This window comes from Nannospalax galili, unplaced genomic scaffold, assembly GCF_000622305.1.
Source record: "Nannospalax galili isolate Female #2095 unplaced genomic scaffold, S.galili_v1.0 scaffold707, whole genome shotgun sequence".
NCBI lineage: Eukaryota > Metazoa > Chordata > Mammalia > Rodentia > Spalacidae > Nannospalax > Nannospalax galili.
Window position 1 is genome coordinate 994,704 of NW_008356263.1, and position 21,457 is coordinate 1,016,160.

The window sequence follows — 21,457 nt, forward strand, 5'->3', positions numbered from 1 at the left end:
TAAATAGAAATGCAACCATTTGGGTGGGAGCATTTCTCAACACAGCTGCTTTGGAAAACAGTATATTAATTCTCAAAATACATACTCCAGGGAGGCAGAGACAGGTGGATCTCTGTGAGTTCAAGGCCAGCCTGGTCTACCTACTGAGTTCCAGGCCAGCTGGGGCTACAGGGAGACCCTGTCTCCAAAAAAAAAGACCGCCCCCCCCAAAACAAAGTACATGCTTCATGGCCTGACAATTCCAGTCCTACTTTGTACCCTAAAAAAACGCTTGCACCTTTACAAATTAGGAGACACAAACAAGAATGCCCATAGCACCTTTGCTCATCACAGCAAAAACAAAAAATGACAAACCATAGCTAAATACAGTAACATGCTTAATTGAAAAGAGCACTACAGCACCAGGTGTGGTGGCACACGCCTTTAATCCCAGCACTTGGGAGGCAGAGGTAGGGGACTCTCTGTGAGTTCAAGGCCAGCCAAGGGTACGCAGTGAGATTCTGTCTCAAAAACAAAACAAAATACATAAAAGAGCACAGTGGGAGGCTGCTACAAGATATCATTTTATAAAGTTAGACACAAGTACAACCACACAACATAATAGTTAGGGATTATATGATCTGTGAAAAATCATTTTTGAAGTAACAAAGTCATACTTAACCTTAAATGAGAATTAGACATCAGTTTTGATTTGTTGTTGCTGTTGCTATTGTTTTGAGACAGGCCTACCTGGCCTTGAATTCATAGATGAGCCTCCTGCTTCTGCCCCCTCACTGCCGAGATTACAAGCATGTACCACTCTGCTTGGCTATTCAGTGGTGTTATTTTTAATATTCCAGTCATTGGTAGATTCACAGGTATATATTGCTTATAGTGTTTTGTGATTTTTACTTTGCTATATTTTTCTTCTTAATGTGTCAGGACCTGGCAACATTTTTTCAGATGGAGAAAATACTTAAATGATGAAACTAGTAAGGTGGTAGAGGAAAAACCATAGGATAAACTTTTAAAAATAATCTCGCGGGGGCTGGAGAGATGGCTCAGCAGTTAAGAACACTGACTGTTCTTGCAGAAGACCAGGTTCGAATCCCAGCACCCACATGGCAGCTAACAACTGTTTGTTAACTCCAGTTCCAGGGGATCTGACAGCCTCTTCTTTCCTCCGTGGGCATTGCACGACACGGGTGCACTTACCTACATGCAGGCATAACACTCACACACAAAATAAAAATAATAAATAAAATATTAAAAATAATCTCAGGAGCCAGAAATGGTGTACATGCTTACATGCTTTTAATCCCAGTATTTGGGAGGCAGAGGCAGGGAGATCTCTGTGAACTCCAAGCCAGCCAGGGCTACATATTAGACCCTATCTCAAAAAACTAAAAATCATTATTATCTTAAGGCTAGGGGTATAGTTCAACAGTAGCGTATGCAAGTCATATTCACGAGGCCCTAGGTTCCATCCCTAGCTTCCCCAGAATTAAATAAAATTACTTTAGTGGGAAAGCCTTTCTAAACATAACAAAACTCCAGAGTTCTTGAAAAATTGAAAGACTGGGCAAATTTCATCACAAGCAAAGTTCAAAGATAACAACCAACTAGAATAAATATGTACAATTTATGACAAAGGGCTAATTTCTTTCATATAAATCACTAAGAAAAGCTGACCCTTATAGAGACATTAGCACATAACATAAACAGAGAGTTAAGGGAAACATGAAGGGGTGCCCAACCTCACTGCAAGTAAAAGACATGGAAATCACTGGGGGGGGGGGCTTTGTTATAGGAGGAAGGTGCGGAGGGTGGGGTACAGTAAGCTGTTACAGTCATTTAGCAACTCGCCTTCGATTCTTGAAGCTTTTACTTCTAGATCACTATATGCAGGCTTGAATACTGGACCTGCCATATTTCTTGATGATTTCAGTATTTATAAAGATCATCTTTTCAGCCAGGTGTGGTGGTGCACGCCTTTAATCCCAGTACTTGGGAGGCAGAGGCAGGCAGATCTCTGTGAGTTCTAGGCCAGCCTGGTCTACACAGTGAGTTCCAGACTAGCTGGGGTTACTGGGAGTCCCTGTCTCAAAAAAAAAAAAAAAAAAAAAAAAATCATCCTTTCGGTTCTCTCCTCTCCATTCCTTGAACATTTTTGTTTCCTACTGACATTGTCCCCACCTTTCCCTGGCCATATGTTATCAAAAACCTTGAAATAATCCTACCTATAGGAATCCCATTCTGTAACTCTTTCTAACTTGCAGCTCAACTCCTGTCCAGTCACCTGACTCCAACAATTCTTTGGTCCCATCTGAACCTATATCCACTCCCCCATACTCCTCTCCTTAGTCAATTTAAGTTCTGCTTCATCTTTGTAAATCTTTGTAAATACTACCTTTTTTTTTTTTTTTGGTCTTTTTGAGACAGGGCCTCTCTGTAGCCCCAGCTAGCTTGGAACTCACAGGCTGGTTTGCCTGCCTCTGCCTCCCAAGTGCTGGGATTAAAGGCATGTGCCGCCACGCCCAGCTGCTTTTCACTTTTTTATCCTTCCCAGTTTCATTGTGCTCAGCTGACAAACCCCTACCCGGTATAGCCCAAGACTGCCAAAGAAAGTTCTTACTAAATTTATGACCACAAACCTCAGATAGGCCTGGTAACCACATGAGATTTCTCCAGACCACTCATTCTTCTAGACAACCATTTCATGTTCCTACCATCTCCCTCCCCATCACCTGTTGACCTTTCTATCTCACTAAGAAAACAAAGCAATCCTAGAACAAAACCAAAAAGCAATCAGAAGATAATGTCACAAATTCCCATGTTAACCCACTTTGGAGTTCGTATTCTCTGCCTCCCTTCCTTCCCTGAATGAATGGTCTGTGCTCCCAGCTAAAACCAGTTTCTCTACCTGTGCACTAGATCCCATCCCTTTTGACAATGAAGGACATTACTGTAGCAGTTCTCCCTTTTCTTGTATCACCACGGTCCCCTTCCCTACTGGATGTCTCTCATCAGCAAATCAATAACCTAGAGTTTTCCTTGTCCTGACATTGTGCTCCAGCCACCACCCTGTTCCTATGATCTCTTTTTAAAAAATTTTTTATTTATTATTTTATGTGTATGTATTTTATGTATTATTTTATGTTATGCCTGCATGTATGTAAGTGCGCCCATGTCATCCAATACCTGCGAAGGCCAGAAGAATGCATCAGGTCCCCAGGAACTGGACTTACATATATTTGTTAGCTGCCATGTGGGTGCTGGGAACCAAACCCAGGTTCTCTGGAAGGGTAGCCAGTATTCTTATCTGCTCAGTCATGTCTCCAGCCCCCTCTGATCTCTTTTAAGTTGTTCTGCAGTTGTTTCTAAACTTTCCTGTCCCATTCTGTCTTAGATACACCCCCTCAACTCCACTGGAAATGTTCCTGTTGAGGTCACCAATGTCCTAAACATTGCAAAATCTAATGATCAATTCTTGAACAGTTTTTGACACAGCCGTCTACTGCCTTCTTTTGATATTTTCTAATCTAGGCTCTAGGACATGACACTGCCCTGGTTTCCCTCTTACCTCACTGGCAGCTTCTGTTCATTCTCCGTTGCTGGTTCCACAGTTCTATGACATCTAAATACTGGACACCTCAGGATCTATCGCTAACAATCTTCTGTGTTCTATCAACACTCATTCCCTCAATGATTTCATTCATTCAAATTTTATGCAGCCTGCATGTTTCCCTAGGATCTACCCTTCTCAACATCCTACCTGGGTGTTCAGCAAGTATCTTAAGCAAAGTATGGCTAAAACCAAACTCTCAATTTTTTAACCTACAAACTTGCTCTACCCAAACTCTTTTTCTTTTTAAAATGAACTCCAACTGTTCAAGTTATCAGATGTAAAACCCTGTAGAGGTCTTTGGATGTGATCTCTTTAACTCTGTCCCTGATTTTCTTCCTTCTCTCCTTGTATAACAAAATCCAGACACTAAACCAGCTGACGTAGTATATGCTTGTCATCCTAGCACTCAGGGGATTGAGGCTAGAAGACCATGAGTTCTTGGCAAGCTTGGGCTATACAGCAAGGCTCTATCTCAAACAAAACAAAAACAACTCAAAATAAAAATCAAATACTTCTAGACCAGGTGTGGTGGTGTCCTCCTTTAATTCCAGCACTCGGGAAGCAGAGGGTATCGAATCTCTCGGAGTTCGAGGCCAGCCTGGTCCATATAGCAAGTCCCAGGCCATTTGGGGCTACAGGGAGGACTAGTCTCAAAACAAACAAACAAACAAACCTCCTAAAATCAAATACTTCTTATAAGTCCCCTCTCCATACAAATTTACTTCCTGGTCTTAGCCATCATCATCTCTCATATCACAATCATGGCTTTACAGCTTTCCTAGCTCATCTACCTGTCTCCTATAAGAATTCATCAGCATGGCAGTTAGAGTGTTATGAGTCAAGTATATTAGTTTTTCTCATTCTTCTCAAAACTCCCCAAGGCTTCTATGTTCTTCAGAATAAAAGACAAAGTTCTTTCACTGTTACAAGTACAGCCCGTGTGATCTAGGCCTTCCCACTGCCCCAGGCACCACTTTTGAAATAACATCCTCTACCCGCTCCCTGACTGCGGTCACGGTCACGTGGGCCTCCTTGCTGTTCCTTAAGGACAAAGGACACATTTCTGCTAAGAACATTCTTCCTCTAGATACAAACATGGTTTGCTCCTTTATTTCCTTCAGGTCTCAGCTTAAATTACATATTTTTAGTGAAGACTTGAACACTCTAAGACCGCAGTACTCTCTTCCTAGGTATTCTCTGAGCTTTCTTGATGGCTTGTTTTCTCCTTAGTGTTAGTTAGTATCATCTCCCGTGCTATATGCTTTGTTCACTTTGTTAGATTATAGCTATCTCCCTTTACCAAACTATAAGTCCAAGAACACAAAGCTTTTTTTGGTTACTGCTTTAATTCATAGCACACAGAAGAGAGCAACACAGAGAAATGCTTAAAAATTACTGAATAAATAAATACTTGATTGGCTGGAGGGTGGGAGACAAGGGTTCTCAAAATTACTGATATGAATGCAATTGATATAATCTCCACAGGTCAATTGACAATAACGACCAAAATTATAAATGTATGTGTCTCTAGCCTAGCAACCCTCCTAATAAGGTTTTCCACATACATTTACATATATGTGAAATAACATATGGATAAAATAATTTGTTTTTTTTAAATCCCTGAAAACAGCCCAAATATCCAGCAACAGCAGACAATTTAATGAACTTCCAGTATATACATATAATAATGAATCTTTTGCAGTAGCAAAAAAAAGACTGCTTGTGTCCTGATATAAATTCCCAGATATATTCTTTGGTTTTTTAATTTTTAATTTTCTGGTCTTTTTGATACAGGATCTCCCTGTAGTCCCAGCTGTCCTGGAACTCTCTCTGTAGATCAGGCTGGCCTTGAACTCACAGAGATCTGCCTGCCTCTGCCTCCCGAGTACTGGGATTAGAGGTGTGATGCTTTTTAAAGAAAAAATACTGAAAAATATGTTTAATATGCCATTATTTTCATAAAATGAAGGGAATGATACAAAAAGAATACAGCGCACACCTCCATTTCTTCGTATGTGTACAGAACATCTTAGAAAGGACACACAAGAAACTGGTGACAATGGCTGCTTATTTGAAGGGGAAAGGGATGCCTGGGAGATAGGTGGAAGATGTTTCTTATTACTCCTTTTAACATGATCCTTCTGAATTCTAGAATCTTGTGAATGTTTTATTTACTAAAAAGAGAGTAAGATATGGCTATGTTCTTGTATGGAAAAATATTTAAGATACATTGTTTTTAAAGAGCAACGTGCAAGGGCGTGTACAGTGTACAGTGTGCTCATGGGGACAGCACACTTCACCCCTCATTTGTGCTTTTCCATCTTTTGGATTTTGTATGCATTTCCATGAAAAAGAAATATATAATTTAAAAAATAAGACCCAAGGCGAGAACGTATGTTTTCTCATGAATCACCCCGGAAGTCCTAAGACAGCACTTTTCCAGGGAAGGAAACTTGGACATTCAGAGAAGCCAAGTCAAACAGCACAGAAAAGCAGAGATTTCCCCACTGCAGCCCATGCTGTCTGCAGCCTCTCCCTGGATGCTACTTTGCAGGCTCCCATCATTACCCATACTTCCTATAATATCCTTGGTCTTCTATGTGTCAGGAACTACAGCTCTAGAAAGTTTATCACAGAGACTTCCCTCAGCAGGCCACAGTTGGCACCTCTCTGGTCCCTTAGGAGTATCTCACTGGGCTCAGAGTCACTCACATACTGCCCCAGGGGCAGGGGGGGCCCTCTCTGTTTTTCCTTCTGTCCTGCACGCTCAATCCAGGCACCCTCCCCAAGCCTGTACCTGTCAATAATGACTGGGTCTGAAGGCGTCTCATTCCGATTACCACAGCTCTTGCGGTCACAGCACCGGCTGAAGGAAAGAGGAGCGCAAAAGTGAAGCAGTGAGAGAAAGGAGTGTGAGTGCCCCAGTGAGAGAGGGTGCGGAAGCTCTTTTTCTGGGTATGGTATTCCTATGTGCAAGGTTCACTCCCGGGGGTTAGGGAGGAAGGCAGGGAGGGTCTTGGCAGCCTAGTAGTAGGGATGTGGTTAGCCATGTAATCCTTGCCCCACCAGTGCACTGCTGCTGGAGCACTGAGGACAGGACAAAAAGCAGGCCACCTACAGAGTGTTTCTCACTGTTAGGTTTTCAGATTGTAAATATGCAGCTCATGGATGATCACAAAGTAAACCTTCCCCTGTAAGCCATTTCCAGACCCAGGCCTGCTCCATGCCCATTAATCCTCCTTGAGCCATTCCATGTCACACTCTTCTCAAGGGTGGCCACTGTCTCAACCACAAGTTCTTAAACACTATTTTCTCTCCCAAGCATCAGGAGCTGCCTCAGAGGCCCTGTACAACTGGCATCTCCAGGGGAGCCAGGAAATACTGAGCTCTGGGTAGGGGGAAGGGAAGCTAAAAGCTTCATCCTCCTCCCTGCCCCAAGCCTATCTGAACTAACTGTCCTGCCCAGCAGCTCTCACCAAGGCAGAGAGGCTTCCTAAATCCCCAGCCCTGCCCCCACCTCCCCAGAGAGCTTGTCCCTTGGGCTTTATTAGTTAAGCTTCCAGGAGCAGCAGGAGGCATCTTTTGCAAAAACACTTGGAGAAGTCACATAAACAGGCTAGGCTAATGGGGCCTCAAGGACCCTCTCTCCTGCCCATGCTGTGCCCAAGGGCCTCGCCCCTCCCCTGCCCAAGCTTCTCCAGGGAGCTGGGGGTGCTGTGAGATACAGCAGGGCCTGACAGGGAATCTGGGCTACATCTTGACAAGAGGCAAGGCGTAGGTGACATAGCCCATCTTACCTGCACATGATCTCATGAGTGAGCAGTACTCGGCACATTTCAGGGTTCTTGTCCTGCCCCTCATAGATGATAGCCTAGGGGAGAGGGAAGTGTGCAGGCTGCAGAGAAGGAGGCTCCTCTCAAGTTCGGGTGGCAAGCAAAGGTGGACCTGTGGATCCACACTGGTATCTCCTAAACCCAGGCCCAGGGGAGGCCTTACCCAGGGAAGATCATGTTCTTTGCTTTGCTCTGGGGAGTCCAGGGGTGCAAAGCAGGAAGTTGGAGCCTGGTTGCTCAAGTGGCGATCTCCCATATCCCCAAACTAGGACCATCACCATGGAGGCAAGAATGGCATGAGGTCTGCGGACTCCCTGCTGGTAGGGCAGATATGCTCCTAGCTCCAGCCTACATCATGCTCCTCCCTGACCCACCCTGCATCCTCCTCTGCACAGGCTGTTCTGTGCTCCTAGTGGGCTCTGCTTCTGCTTCTGTGGACTGTCCCTCTCAGTGAGTCCTTCCAGCTAATAAAACCCATAGGCCACAAAGCTGCCTCAGGCCAGTGTATCACATTGTAGCCCCTCTTCCCTAGTCTCCCAGTGTCCCTCTGCCCTGAGCAAGAAGTGAGTTTTCCAAACTGCAAATCTCTCTTCCTAGTCTGTTACCCTCTGGGTCTCCCAGCCTTCCTCCACTTGTGGACCCTTTTTTCTCTGAGCTCCCACACTCATGTCTCACATAGTCTTATTTTGCCATTGCTTGGTCTGCCTCTCCTACAGGCTTTCTGGACATAAACTGTTCTTTCTTTGCCTTGGGACTAGGTGGAGGCTACTAGAAACTTCTGGCCCTACAAGTGTGTGCAAGTTGCCACATTTCATTCCAGGGCTACTAATCTGGCCCATTTACAACTCCAGCCCCTTCTGACCAGCATGTTCAATGTTTATGAAAAGACTTGAGACTCAGACCTGCCTCGCGGAGTCCATCAGATTTCAGTTTCCCGAGATGCTTTTGCTAGTGCCAAGCCCTCTTCCTGGGATCAGCAGGATGTTGAGTCTGCAGTGCAACCCCTTTTGCAGTTAGTGGTGACTGTGAAGGTCTTTGTCTTGAGAACTGTTCTCAGTGGAGCTGCCTCTACTGTGTTCATTTGCCTAAGGAGTGGTCCCCAGCTAAGGACTGACTGATACAAGTGAAAAATGCTGGTCTCCTTGTTTGAAGGAAGCCAACTCTGGAGCCATTCCTTTTCTAGTGATCTCTGTGGATCAGGCTGAGGCTGGACTCCACCTGCTTGCGGAGTGCCTTCCTGCCCAGCTCTTCTTCCTCTCCTCCTGAGGAGCCCTGACAAACTACATGCACTTGATTTTCTGTCTAAGGTGATGTTGCTAGGGACTATGACCTAAACCCTGGTCTTTGTACAGACAATTTCTTTTCCAGACTGGAAGAAAAGAGCACAATTTTTCTACCATAGGCAGCGAACTGCGGGAGCTAGACCAGTGAGCATAAAAGGCATAAGGGAGCAGGAGAGGGTCAAGGATGTTCACTCAACCCAAGTGGAGGATACGCCTAAGCATCCCCCAGGCTGGCTCACCTGCTTTGACATGGAGTCAATGAGACGCACATAGAGGTCTTGCTCTGTCCGAAGTCCTAGAGTGGGAAGGTGGAGAGGGCTTGCTGTCAGGGGATCACTGAGATGAATATACTCATGCTCTCCCCAGCCCTGAGGAGGGGCATTAGGTGCCTCAGGGTCAAGGCCAGATTTTTGGTCAAGACCAGAGACTGCTTACCATTGTTATACACCAACCGAAGGCGGTAATGAATCCCATTGTTGGTCTTTTCGGTCCCTGGCTCCTACAAGGACAAGACAGGAGGATGTTCAGGGACCCTCCAACCTCCTTCACCCACACGCTTCTTCACCTATACCCTCCTCCCTAACCCCACCATCCTTCTCTGCCTTCCAGCCATTCACCCATTCTTTTTCATTCATTTATCAATCATTTATCCACTCGTGTGTGTGTGTGTGTACACTGGGGTCCCTGAAGCCCTCCCATCACTCCCAGTGCTAGTCCCAGGACAGCCCATGGGCCTCTTACGCGATCCTTTTCCACAAAGTCGATGAAGGCTGTGCGCTCCACCTCCACGGGCTGTCCCTGTCGGTCGTACATGGCCAGCACGAAGTGGAAGAAGTTGGACTTCCTGAGGTTGGAAGGGGGCTGCTTTTCAAAATGTGCTCGTGCCAGGCCCACGCCACTGTGGGAGGAAAGGAACTGGAAAACCACTGGAAGGTTCCTTGGGTGAGAAAGACACCAATGACTCTGGCCCCGATTAGGTGGCTAGCCAGGACTGGGCTTCGACATGTCAAGAGTTTGGGCAAGAAAACAAATTAGACCAGGACCATAACAGTTCCAGAAAGAGACCTCCCAGCACTGAGGCCACCTCAGCTTGCTCCCTTGGGAGCAAGGGGCACCACAGGTGCTGCATGGAGTCATCTAACCATCTCTTCTCACTGTAGGCTTTTCCTAATATGGAAGCTGCGTATTAGGTCATCAAAGGGTACCTCTGAAGTTGTACAACAAATTTCCCACTGAACCCCAGACTGCAGCTTCTGTGAGCTTATCCACCAGGCTATCAGAGACACTGAACTGGTTTCCCGGCTACTAGTCTGCCCAGCCTGGACCTTGGGCTATGGCTGAAGGTGGAGAGTAACCTTCCTGGTATAGTGAGACAAAACTCCAATTTCAAGAAGTATAGCATGGGTCCTGGGCAGGAGGACCTCCTAGACTGGCTTTAAGAAAAGGCTTTCTCCTGACTCATCAGAAACCTTGCTCAGAAGCAAGGCCAGGCTAAGAGCAGGAGGAAGAGTTTAGGAAGGCCTCATTCACCAGATTGCTCCTAAACTCCAGTGGGGCACTGAGCTCTGCAACAGGTGGTGCTGGAATTAAATGCCTGGAAGAAAAGGGAATTCACAGGCAAAGAGCTGGAACACAGGGACAGAGTGGTAGGTGTCCATCCCCAAAATGTCAACATATGAAAGACAAAATAGAAGCTACAGAAGAAAACAAATCTGTTTTGGTTTTTAGTAGTTTTGCTTGTTTTTTGAGATAGGGTCTCACACTGTAGTCTAGGCTGGCCTGGAACTCACTATGTAGTCCAGGCTGGCCTCGAAATTGCTGCGATCCTCCTGCCTCAGCCTCTCAAGTGCTGGGATTGTGATGTGAGCCACCACACCTGGCAAGAAAAAGGATAATAATTCTTTTTGTGGGACATTGGAGAAGACTTCATGGAGGCTGTGGCTTTCCCTGATCCCTAAGGAGAAAGTATGAACTCAACAAGTGGAGAAGGAAGACAACAGAACAAACAGCCCAAGCGATGGCTGTGAGGGCAAGTGTCAGTGGGTCACAGATTTCAAAAAGCCCAACAACGGGCTAGGATGGAGTTCAGTTGGAAGAGGTGGAACTGACAGAAGGCCTGGGTTCAGTCCCCAGCACCTTGGTGCACACCAGTAATCCCAGGACTCCAGAGGTGAAGCCAGGAGGATCAATTCAAGGTCATCTTTGGCTACATAGTGAGTTGGAGGTAAGCATGAGATTCTCAAAGAAAGAAAAAGAGGAAAAAAGAAAGAAAAAAATGGGGCTGGAAGATGGTTCAGTGGTTAAAGCATTTATCATGCGAATGTGATGACCAGGCTTTAGATTTCCAGAACCCACATAAATGCTGGGTGGGTGTGGCAGCCTACCTATAACTTCAGTGCTTGGAAGGCAGAGACAGAGGATCCTCCTGTCTAGCTAGGTGGGCGAGCTCTGGGTTCAGTTGAGAGACTGTACCTCAATGAATAAGGTAGAGAGCAATGAAGGAAAACTCCAGACATCAACCTCAGGTCTCTAAATGCATGTGCACGTATATGCACATGTACACATATACACATGTATGCCCACACACATGCAAACATATATATATACACACACATGCACACCATGTACACATATGCTTGGGAGTAAAAAGTGAAGCAAGGAGAGAAACGTTTTACAGTGGAAGTTCTTGCTGACCATGAAGAGACACAAATACTACGTAAAGTTTAGACTTTCTTCTCTGGGCCAGGTCTTCCAAAGCATATTTCTTAACAAGACTTGTGGCTCCTGATTCTCCCTTTAGAAAAGAGTGCTGTGGTCAACTGCTGGGAAATGTGATTCACAGCACATAGGGGAATTTATGAAAGCCTTGGGACGTTTGTAAGAACAGACCTTGCTTCAGGAGGCTCAGGCCAGTGTTCCCCATGTGTTAGGTGTCCAGACTTCAAGATGATGGTTCCCAAGGATTCAGCCTCTCGAAACTCATGCCCTATTGTGTTACAACTGGTCTGTGTGGCCAGAAGAATATGACAACAATCATAGCATATGACTTCCAATGCTAGATCATAAAAGCACTGTAGCTTCTGTGTTGTTCTTTTTCTTAGATCATCACTCAAGGGAAGTCAGACCAACTGAGAAGGGGTGGCTCAGTTGGTAGAGCACCTGTCTCATAAACATGAAGACCTAAGTTTTGGTCCCCAGAACCTACATAAAAGCTGGGCATGGTGATATGCACTTGTAATCTCAGCAATGATGAGATGGGAGGCAGAGACAGGGGGAATCCCTGGAGCTTGCTGGCCAGCTAGCCTGGCCTACTTGGTGAAGTTCCAGGTCAATGACAGACACTGTCTCAAACAAAAGGTAGAACATGCTTGAGGAATGATATCTGAGGCTGTTCACTGACTTCCATATGCATGCCACACATGTGCCCCCATACATGAACATATACACAAACACGTGCGCATGCGTGCACACACACACACACACACACACACACATATACACACTAGCATCCCAGATGCCCATCGGTATGCCACTGTGACAATAACTACTAAATTAATTCTACTTAATGTTTTGATATTATTCAAAATCAGGAGCCAGCAAGATGAGTCAAGAAGGCGAAAGATGCTCGCTGCTGGCCTGAAAACCTCAGTTCAATCCTAGGAGCCTACATGGTGGAAGGGGAGAACTAAACCCCACAAGTTGTCCTCTTATCTCACTCTACATGTGCACTGTGGCATACACGAGCAACCCCCCACACCAAATAAATGAATAAATGCAAAATAAAAAAATCCTACTTGGCCGGGCGTGGTGGCACACGCCTTTAATTCCAGCACTGGGAGGCAGAGGCAGGCGGATATCTGCGAGTTCAAGGCCAGCCTGGTCTACATAGTGAGTTTCAAGTCGGCTGGGGCTGCAGGGAGACCCTGTCTCAAAAAGACCAAAAAAAAAAAACCAAAAACAAAAACAAAAAACAACCAGAAAACCAACTTATTGTTTTCCTAGGCTTCAAGCTAAGCCACAGTATCTGAACTATCAGGACATGAGGGCTTGCTATGTTTTCATTCATACAGATTATAGAAAATAACAAACAAAAACTTCTTCCCTAAGAATGCATTCTTGGGAGCCACAGTGGCCATGTAAATGGGCAATTTAGGAGGCAGAAGCAATGGATCTTCTTGTCTCCAGATGAAGATGGCAAGGAGGGGCCACCAACACTCTACCCTACCCAAAGTTCCTTTCTCCAGGGCTGTCATCCTCCTCTATTCTTCCCCCATTCCCTCCCTGCCAGGCTGCAGTCCTTTCAAGTGCAGGACTTGACCACCCTTGGTCCCCTTCTCAACCTGGTTGGTAGGCAGGGAAGCCTGAAGAGGGCTTTTGATCACAGCAGGTCTCTGATTACTATGGATGAATATGCTAATGAGACACCAACTCTGAGCTCTACCTTCCTGCTCACAGGGCCAGCTTAGTTTGAACTCTACCAGGTTTCAAGGACCACAAAGTGAAAAACGACTAAATGGGGTGGCCTTATGGAGCAATCCCATCACTGATACCTTTATTCTCTCATTCTGAGTCTGAGAGGTTCTCAGACAGTGGGGAAGAAGAGTGGAGAGCAATAAAGGCCTTGGTGGGGAAGAGGATGCTGAGAAACAACAGCTCCAGACGGCTCCACATGCTCTTTCCAAGCAAAAGCTCTTGCTTTGCTCAGGCCAAATGCCAAGCTGGTGCAGAGGAGACAGATGGAGGCCTGAATTTTCTTTCCCATTCTATTCCTCTTGGCAAATGTCAGTCAGTCCAGAGTCCTGGCTACCCCTTGCTCCTGCCAGGCTCCTGAGATCCAGTCCTGAGAAATGTGGTATAAACCTTAAGCCAAACTTCCTACACTGGGCCTGTACTCCCTGTGGGAGAAGATAGTTTAGGAGAGAGGGCACAGGGATTAGGGGAAGAAAGCCGGCTCCCCTAGGGGCCATACACCAGTATTCAATGCTGAGGAGTGGGGTGTGGCATGTAGGAGCTGAGTCATTTCTCATGCCTGTGCCCAGCCTCACAGCAGGATCTCACTTAGCTTAGCTCTAGTCCTCATGATACAGCCTGGAGCAGCACCCCACCCTCCACCCCAGCTCAGGCTCACAGGCTTCCACCGGACAACACCAACTAGTTGACATTTCCAGGATGGGCTCATCACCATGCACAACCACAGGATGATATTAATAACAGCCTCACCTCCCTTCAGACCAGGGGAGGCCAACAGAATGGAAGATGCCTGCTGGGTACATCCTTTGCTTCTTGCTGGAAAGGCTCCAGTTTACCTCAGTCATAGCCCTGCCAAATAACTGAGAAGACTGGGGCAAAATGAGGTAATATTTTGTTCAAAAGGCCTTCTAGTATTTTCTAGGTGCCAGATACAGAATACACAAGGAACAGCTTGTAGGGAGGAACAGAAGGTAGACTGGACTTTGTCTTTCTTCCCTGATTGTCCTCATGGCCACTGCACCTGTAACTGTAGTAGGTGACCAACTGATCAACAGCTGTTAAATGGAATTGCAAGCCCCAAAGGGAGAAGTCTGGGGACAAGAAAGAGGGATTTTTGCTTTTCTTCCCTTGGGAGTAGCTGCTGTTCTTGTTATGAGAAAACAAACCACAGTTAAAGAATGGAAAGAAACAAAAATGTATTCAAACCACTCAAGAGGTTTCCACTGGTCTGAGTGTCTATGGCCCCTATGGGAGTACATGTAGTGGTGAGTCCTCTTTGCTCTATCTTAAAGACAGAGAGATCCAGTCCTGAGAGCAGAAGGAACAGCAGCCAGGGTTAATGTCTCTGGTTATGTGGTCTCTAAAGTGGAGCTGCCCAAGACAACCACTGAAGGGTAGGAAGAAATGTGGAGATGTCTATTGATATGTATTCTTTATCTAAAAGAAAGAAAGATGAAGAGATGGGAGAGCAGAGCCAAATGTTTCATTTAAGTTCTTCTAGAATCAGACACTGAGGTAAATACTCAAGTATCAGTTTTTTGGGCTGATTCCAAGAACTACGGGGGTGGGGTGAGACAAAGACAGGAAGGCAGCCCACCAGCAAGAGTACATTTTCAACAAGATGCCATCGTGGGTAACCACAGCTCAAGCCCCTAGAGAACTATGAAAACACACAGAAGCATATTTCAGAGTTATCCCACCCAAGCCCTGGGTCAGGGACTAAGTATCTGTCTGGCAACTCCAATCACCGTGAGCTTCTAGGACTGTTGTTTCTTCTTCTTTTTCTAAAATTTATTTTATTTTGTGCATGGACTAGGGGTGAGGCATGCCTGTGGAAGCCAGAAGGTATCAGATTCCTTGGAGCTAGAGTAGTATGGTATGAGCTGGCTGGTATGGGCACTAGGATTTGAACTCCGATCCTAATGACTGAGTTCTTAATCACTGAGCCATCTCTCCAGCCCCTGGCTGCTGTTTCTTCTGCCCTTCCAGCTGCTGTATGTGAATGTGAGCAGAGCAAGCTCTGACCTCCTAAGCAAGTTTTCAAGCATCAGGAAGCACATGCTAGCTGAAGCAGACCCTTTACCAAGGGTTCTGAAGGGGTAGAGGTGGGTTTCAACTGTTAGCCACACAGAAAGATGAAGTATGAAGGAAGCCAGGAGAGCCTGGGGGTAGCTTGGCAGATTCCCAGTTTATGACAAATGCGAGTGAGCACTGACCTATCCAACATATGTACTACTGGAGCCTGCAATTCAGAGACATTTCTTTCACTTAGCATCAGAAGAAACAAAGCCTGCCACATAAGCACCGTTAATAAGCACCCTGGAGAGCTCTGAGGTGGTGGAGAATTTGCTCTGGTGTTAGAGAACCCAGACTCGGGAGCATTCACTTCAGTATTTCTGATATGTTCTATCTTCTGTCATTACACAGACCAAAGTTAAAGGAGACATTCTGTGACACCAGAAAAGATTTAGTTTGCACAGATATTCTTTGGACATAAGAGGCCAGCCTCGTAGCAAGCTTGGATATGCCCAGGCTTACTAAGCACTGTGTTGGGATTCTAAGGTCAAATGGACAACAAGGACAACATGACCTTTGTAGCCTGGACTACTAAGGTGACCTATACTCCAGAGCACATAGGAATGCTAGTGGGACATGGTAAGGCAACAGAGTGCCTGGCTGCTATCTCTGAGACCACTCAGCAGGTCCCTGGAGATGCTCCCTTGTAAAGCTAAGCAGGATGTTCCAGGGGTCTCCTGGCATCTATGACTCTGCCAAAGTTCTCTTGCAGACAAAGCCCCTGTCTCAGTCTCCCTTCTCTATTCACAAGACACTAATGGCTCTTTGATATTTCATCACATGCTTACTATAAATATGAGCAATTAGACAATAACCATCCCCATCCCCCAAGGACAAGTCAAGTGACCAAAATGTCCCCCTGGGAACTTCTGCCTTCTGTTTTCTTCACCAAATTCTTGCTCACCTTGACAACCCAAGGTTCTGAGCAGCATTTTGGCTTGAGCCTGATTTATCTTCAAGCCTGGGATGCTGGGATAATGGACACAAACTAGTCATCAACAATGGAAGGAGGCTCTGCTGACCACCCTCTACCTCCACCAGAAGGTGAAGAGAACAAAAAACATGCCTTCCACATCTTACCCCTGGTTTAAGTTTGCCTAAATTTCTTCTCTGCGGAATCCACCCCTTTTAATTCCCATCCCTTCCACGGCATCACAGGTCCCTGCTCCTTTCTTCTACATCCTTTAAGCATTTCATCGGTGCCCATGCTCCCCAACAGGCATTCCTATGCCCCTGGGACTGATAGTGATCGTCATGCTGGGCTTCCTTCAAGCCAAGATGTCGGCCCTAGTCCTGCCCAGGCCCCAACATGCCCAGAACCGGGCAATGTTGCAGATCAAAGACAATAAAAGCAATGACACACTCATCTCAATGGTTCCAGGAAAGGCCTGGTAGCTAGGCAGCTAGAACCTGTGTGGACAAACCTGTAGGAGAGGTAGTTTGGGGCAGTGAAGGCTCCAGATCTCTCCTTCCCACTGCCCCAGCACCAGCCCTAGGAAATCAACTTAGTGCCCTGGTTCTGAATGGTGGGAGGGGAAGAAAACTCACTAGTATGCTCTACCACTCTCCTCCTGGTCCTCGGACCCACCTACAGGCTACCGATCCCATTTCTCTTCTGCCTACCCTCAAACCACCCACCCAACAGGCCTGCCTGCAAGCCTGGTTCTAGGCTGAGGAGCAGCTATTAATTATTAAAGCGAACAAAAGCATTTCCTAGCAGGGAGGCTGGCCTGCGGCTGCTTACAGGAAAAGCAGCCCCAACTGGCTTCCTTCTCCTAGGTCTTGCGTGTGTGTGGGGACTGGCTTGTGGAAGAGGGCAGGCCTGGGTCCTCTAGGGATTTCCTGAAGGGGTACGGCTGGCTTAGGCCCTCCAGAAGTACTCTCAGCCAGGGAAGCACATCAGGAGAAAACAGCTAACCATACACTGAACCTACAAGCAGGAAAACTTGTCTACAGAAGAGTCTGAGAAGTGGGCTGGTGCTTGGTCTGAGGGTCTCAGAGATAAATTTCTAATGGTTCGGGGCAGAGACAGTTTTACCAATGACAGGGTCCTTGAGTAGACTTCCTTGGTTGGAAGGCCCTAGCACAGGGAGAGGAGACCTTCTCACCAGCTTTCCTTCCCGTCCTCTGGGCGGGTATGCAGTTCCTCTTCTTTCCCTACTTCCTAGGCCCAGGGTTTTCCTTCTGCTGGCAGAGCCTCCCTCACTGACCTTAGAAAACCTTCCGGGCCTTTTCCTCCCTGCCTACGTTCTGTAAAACCTTGGCATTTTAAAAAGTATTTTATTTATTATTTTTATTTTATGTGTACGAGTGTGTTGCCTGCACGTATGTGCGTGCACCCATGTTGTGCAATGCCGTGGAGGTCAGAAGAGGGCTTCGGATTCCCCTGGAACTGGAGTTAAGGACGGTTTGTAGCTGCCATGTGGGTGCTGGGAATTGAGCCCGGGTCCTCTGCAAGAGCAGTCAGTGCTCTTAACCACTGAGCCATCTCTCCAGCCCCAAACCTTGGCATTTTTATAAAGTCCAAGTTGTAAAATTGGGGAGAGGCAGCTGAAGGATGTAGAGTGGTTCCTGGAGCACACCGAGGTGAAGAGAAGAGCCCCGAGGAAAGGGCTTTTGGAGCTACCTAAAATGTACTTTGCTGTCTTCTGAAGCACTCATTTGGCAGAGTACAAATAGAAAACATTTTGAGGTGGAGCTGGGGTCTTCAAGGGTACTAATGCTTTATTCAGTGGGTTTGTGGTGCTGAGGACAGTGGGCACTGTTTTAAGAGAAAGCAGGTCTTACTGGCAGTCTTGCAAATTCTCCAACATGGTATGCCACTATCATACAGAAGCTGGGAAGGAAGGAACGCTGACTACCCAGGAAGTGGGGACCTGTTGACAACAGCCCCTTCTGGCTTAAAGTAAGCATTTTTAGTCAGGTCTAAGAACAGTTCTGCTGGGCAGGGTAGGAGGACACAGAAAGAGTAAGTGCTGTGGTGGGGCGGGTCATTTTACTGTTTTTTTTTTAATCAGGGCACAGACATTATCAGAGAAAAGTACTTTAAAGTCAGGTATGGAGGTATATACTTGTAATCCCAGCCTTTGGGAGGCTGAGGTAGGATGATCATGAGTTTAAAGACCAGCCTGGGCTACACAATGAGACCCCTTATCAAAAACAAAATACCTTGAAAATATTGCTTTGGTTTGTAACGCATAGACGATAGCTTGGGGGAAGTGGTGAGTTACAGTACAGAGCCAGGAGTCTGAATTATCCTTCAAGCCAGTGAGAAAAGGGACCAAGGACACAGAAGTTTCATTGTGGTGTCTGGGGTATTGAAATTGAGATTAGGAATAGAGAGTGGGACATCTAAGCTTTGAAAACCAGGTGGCTGTGGGGTAAAGGTGAGGAAGGCATAAACAGCAGCCCTTCACTCCAAGCAGCCTTGCAGGACAGTGAAACCAGGCAAAGGATGAAGAGGAAGGGGAGTACAGGAGATGGGTATTCCTTCGTGCTGGTTTGGGAAGGGAAGACTTGAGTAGAGGACCGGTTGAGGGACAACATACAAACAAGAGAAATGACAAAGTGAGGAAAGATGAGGAGCAGGAATTGGTTTCCCTCTCCAGAAGTGGGAAAAAATCACCAAAATGTTTGAGGACTCTCTATATCCTAGGACTGGGGTTTCCAGACTTGGGGGCAAGCAAGCCCATGTACTTTTTAGAAGAAAGCTGCTTTCTAACTGCAAAAGCCCATGAGCTTCATTCAGTGATGTGACCCTGGAGACTCAGAATGGACAGTTCAAGCTCACTCAAGAACCTCTCCCTGGGCAGATGTTTCTGTTGGTGACTGAACCCTGATGCTGAGAGCCTCACCCCAGATTTTCTGCCTCTTCCCAAACTTCAGAACACCGTCTCGTTCAGTCCTGCTTCCGCCTTATCTAACCTGCTGGCCCTAAGCAGGTGTAGAGGAAAGTCAGAAAGAAATGGGAACTTCGAACTTACACACTCCACTGTAACTTCCCACAACCATCTCGAGTTAAAGAAAAATGCCAAAGCTAACAGAAAAGGAGGCATACAGAGTTATAAGCATAATACGAGAAAAAATGTTAAAGGGAAGAATGATAGGAAGGATATATACTAAAATGCCAATAGCAGTTGTGTTAAACAGGTGGAACTTGGTTTTCTAAATTTTAGTTTTTCTAGAATATGGTTAGGTCATGCCTAAAACTTACAGAACTGGGTTCATCTTTAATACCCTTCTTTGTCCCAGAGAGGTCACCCAACAAAGTCTAGCATTCTCCCCCAACACAGTGAAGACAGGTGTGCAAAAACACTGTTTCAGTTGGTCTACAAAACACCTGTGTGTCTCTTATTGTGTAAGGTTGGGGTGTATTACAAGTGATATCACCTGGACAGGTCTGAGTATGTGAGTGGGGCTGCTGTACCAGGCCTGGTCTGCTTTGGCAACCCCATCAGACTTCCTTCAGCTGCTGAATAGCAGCTGCTTTAATTTCAGGAAGGTCCAATGCCCACCCTGCCCTAGTAGTCTGCATACAGTCCCTTCTGAGTGTTAAGCCCTGGATTGACAATATTTAATCTCCAGCCTGTGCTCCCATGGGAAGCTAAGTGTTACAAAGCCCAAGTTTCAGGTGCTGTAGTGACTGGATTAATGAACCTTTAAAGTTCTCATCCTAATGTGGTAGTCCACCCATTACCTAGATCTCCTGCCTGGACTCAGGAGCCAGAGGAGATAGTACTAGTTCCGAAAGGACTTCCTGCCTTCCTTAGAACCCACCAAAGCCCTTACTCAAGCGGAGTCAGGCCCCATTTATAACTCTAATCAATTCCCACGGGCTAACTGCCCACCAGTTCTTCGCCACTTTTCAGCCCCAGCCACATCTCTGGCCTTGCTCATCCCCATCTCCTAACTCTTAGAGGCATGAAAGGGGGAAAAAAAAAAAAAGGAGGGGGGCAGGCTTTCTTGCTTTTGTTTTTAGATAGCCACGGAATCGGACAAGCAGAGTGGGAGGGACCGCCCCAGGAAGAAGGGAATGGACACTGCTAGATCACTGGTGACTGTGGTTCATGGCTCAGGATCTGCAGGCGGTGGCGATGCCGTGCGGAGTCATGGATCATCCTGAGCAACCATCAGAAATCAGAGCCCAGACCGCCTGAGAGGCAACAGAAGCCACGCCCCGGCCCGCCCCATATCCTTAGGAGGAAGTACACCTCGGGACAGGGTGAACAGGAGACATCGACGGGACGGCCAAGAGTTAAGACTCTCTCCACCCCTCTCAGTAGCTAAGCCTGCTGAGCTAGGGCGACACGGAGCGGTCCAAACAGGGTGCTGGGTCGGGTCGGGCGCTTACCTCTGCGCGGCGGTGCTGGAGTCCAGAATGCCGGTGCTTTGCATCCAGGAGCGCACCGAGCCCAGGCTCGAGGGCAGCAGCGGCTCCTCCTTCAGGTTCAGCCCGCTGCGGGGCAGAACTTCCTGTGCAGGGAACATAAGGGCGTGCAGTTGGTGGGCGCCCTCACTGCCCGAGATCCTGTCGGGACAAGGCAGCGGGGCCGCTCCGCTCGGCGCGACCCGACGGCACCAGGAGCGCAGCGCAGCACAGCACGGAGTCGCGGCGGCTTAGTGCACGGTCGCTTCTTGGGTGCTCCCTCGGAGAAAGCGGGTCCGCGGGCGCCGGCGCTGTCCCCTCCCCTCCCGGGGCGCGGGGCGGGGAGATGCAGGGATTCCCCCGCGGCCTGAGCGCTGGCGGGCACACCGCGAGCGGGGCGGGGAGGGTGCGCAGCGGAGCCCGCGCCCGGTGCGCACCCAGGCGCCCAGAGGCGCGCTCTGGCGGCTGCCCAGGGCCGCGGTCGTCGGCGGGGGTCGCGGGGGGGGGCGAGCGCCCCGGGAACTACCCACCCTTTCCCCCTCGTCGCCCCCACCTCCCGCCCGCCCGCGGCGCCCGCGCGGGGCGCTGATTACCATCCGGGAGGCGGAGGCTGCGGCTGCAGAGCTCGCCGGAGGCGACGGTGGCGGTAGGGGCGGCAGAAGCAGCAGCAGCCGTGCGTCCCGGGGAAAGGCCGGGCCAGCGCCGGGCCAGCAGACGCCGCCGGCGCCTCGAGTGCCCCGGCGCCCCGGGCCTGAGGCGGCCCCGGGCGGCAGCACCTGCAGCAGGAGCAGCAGCAGCCCGGCCGACTCCCCCCGGGGCCCGG

The 21,457-nt window shown here is 47.7% G+C and overlaps 1 protein-coding gene across 10 annotated transcripts in view; it reads right to left on the minus strand.

Annotated features, from left to right (window-relative positions):
* Ebf4 (EBF family member 4) overlaps positions 1 to 21,451 on the minus strand; it is a 74,343-nt gene extending 52,892 nt beyond the window's left edge. For 6 of the 10 annotated variants that reach the window (XR_003847210.1, XM_008854499.2, XM_008854496.2 and 3 more), the window contains exons 1-6: positions 20,620 to 20,756; positions 9,465 to 9,621; positions 9,159 to 9,222; positions 8,963 to 9,018; positions 7,405 to 7,478; positions 6,405 to 6,473 (exon numbers count right to left, since the gene is read on the minus strand). Coding sequence is in view for 9 of the 10 variants with exons in the window: in XM_008854499.2 (XP_008852721.1) it covers positions 6,405 to 6,473; positions 7,405 to 7,478; positions 8,963 to 9,018; positions 9,159 to 9,222; positions 9,465 to 9,621; positions 20,620 to 20,756 (557 nt within the window). In the remaining variant the exon portion in view is untranslated. Of the gene's footprint in view, positions 1 to 6,404; positions 6,474 to 7,404; positions 7,479 to 8,962; positions 9,019 to 9,158; positions 9,223 to 9,464; positions 9,622 to 20,619; positions 20,772 to 21,227 lie in introns of those variants that run through there. The other 4 variants (XM_008854498.2, XM_029556862.1, XM_029556864.1 and 1 more) reach the window with 3 other exon arrangements.
* Positions 21,452 to 21,457: the final 6 nt, after the last annotated feature.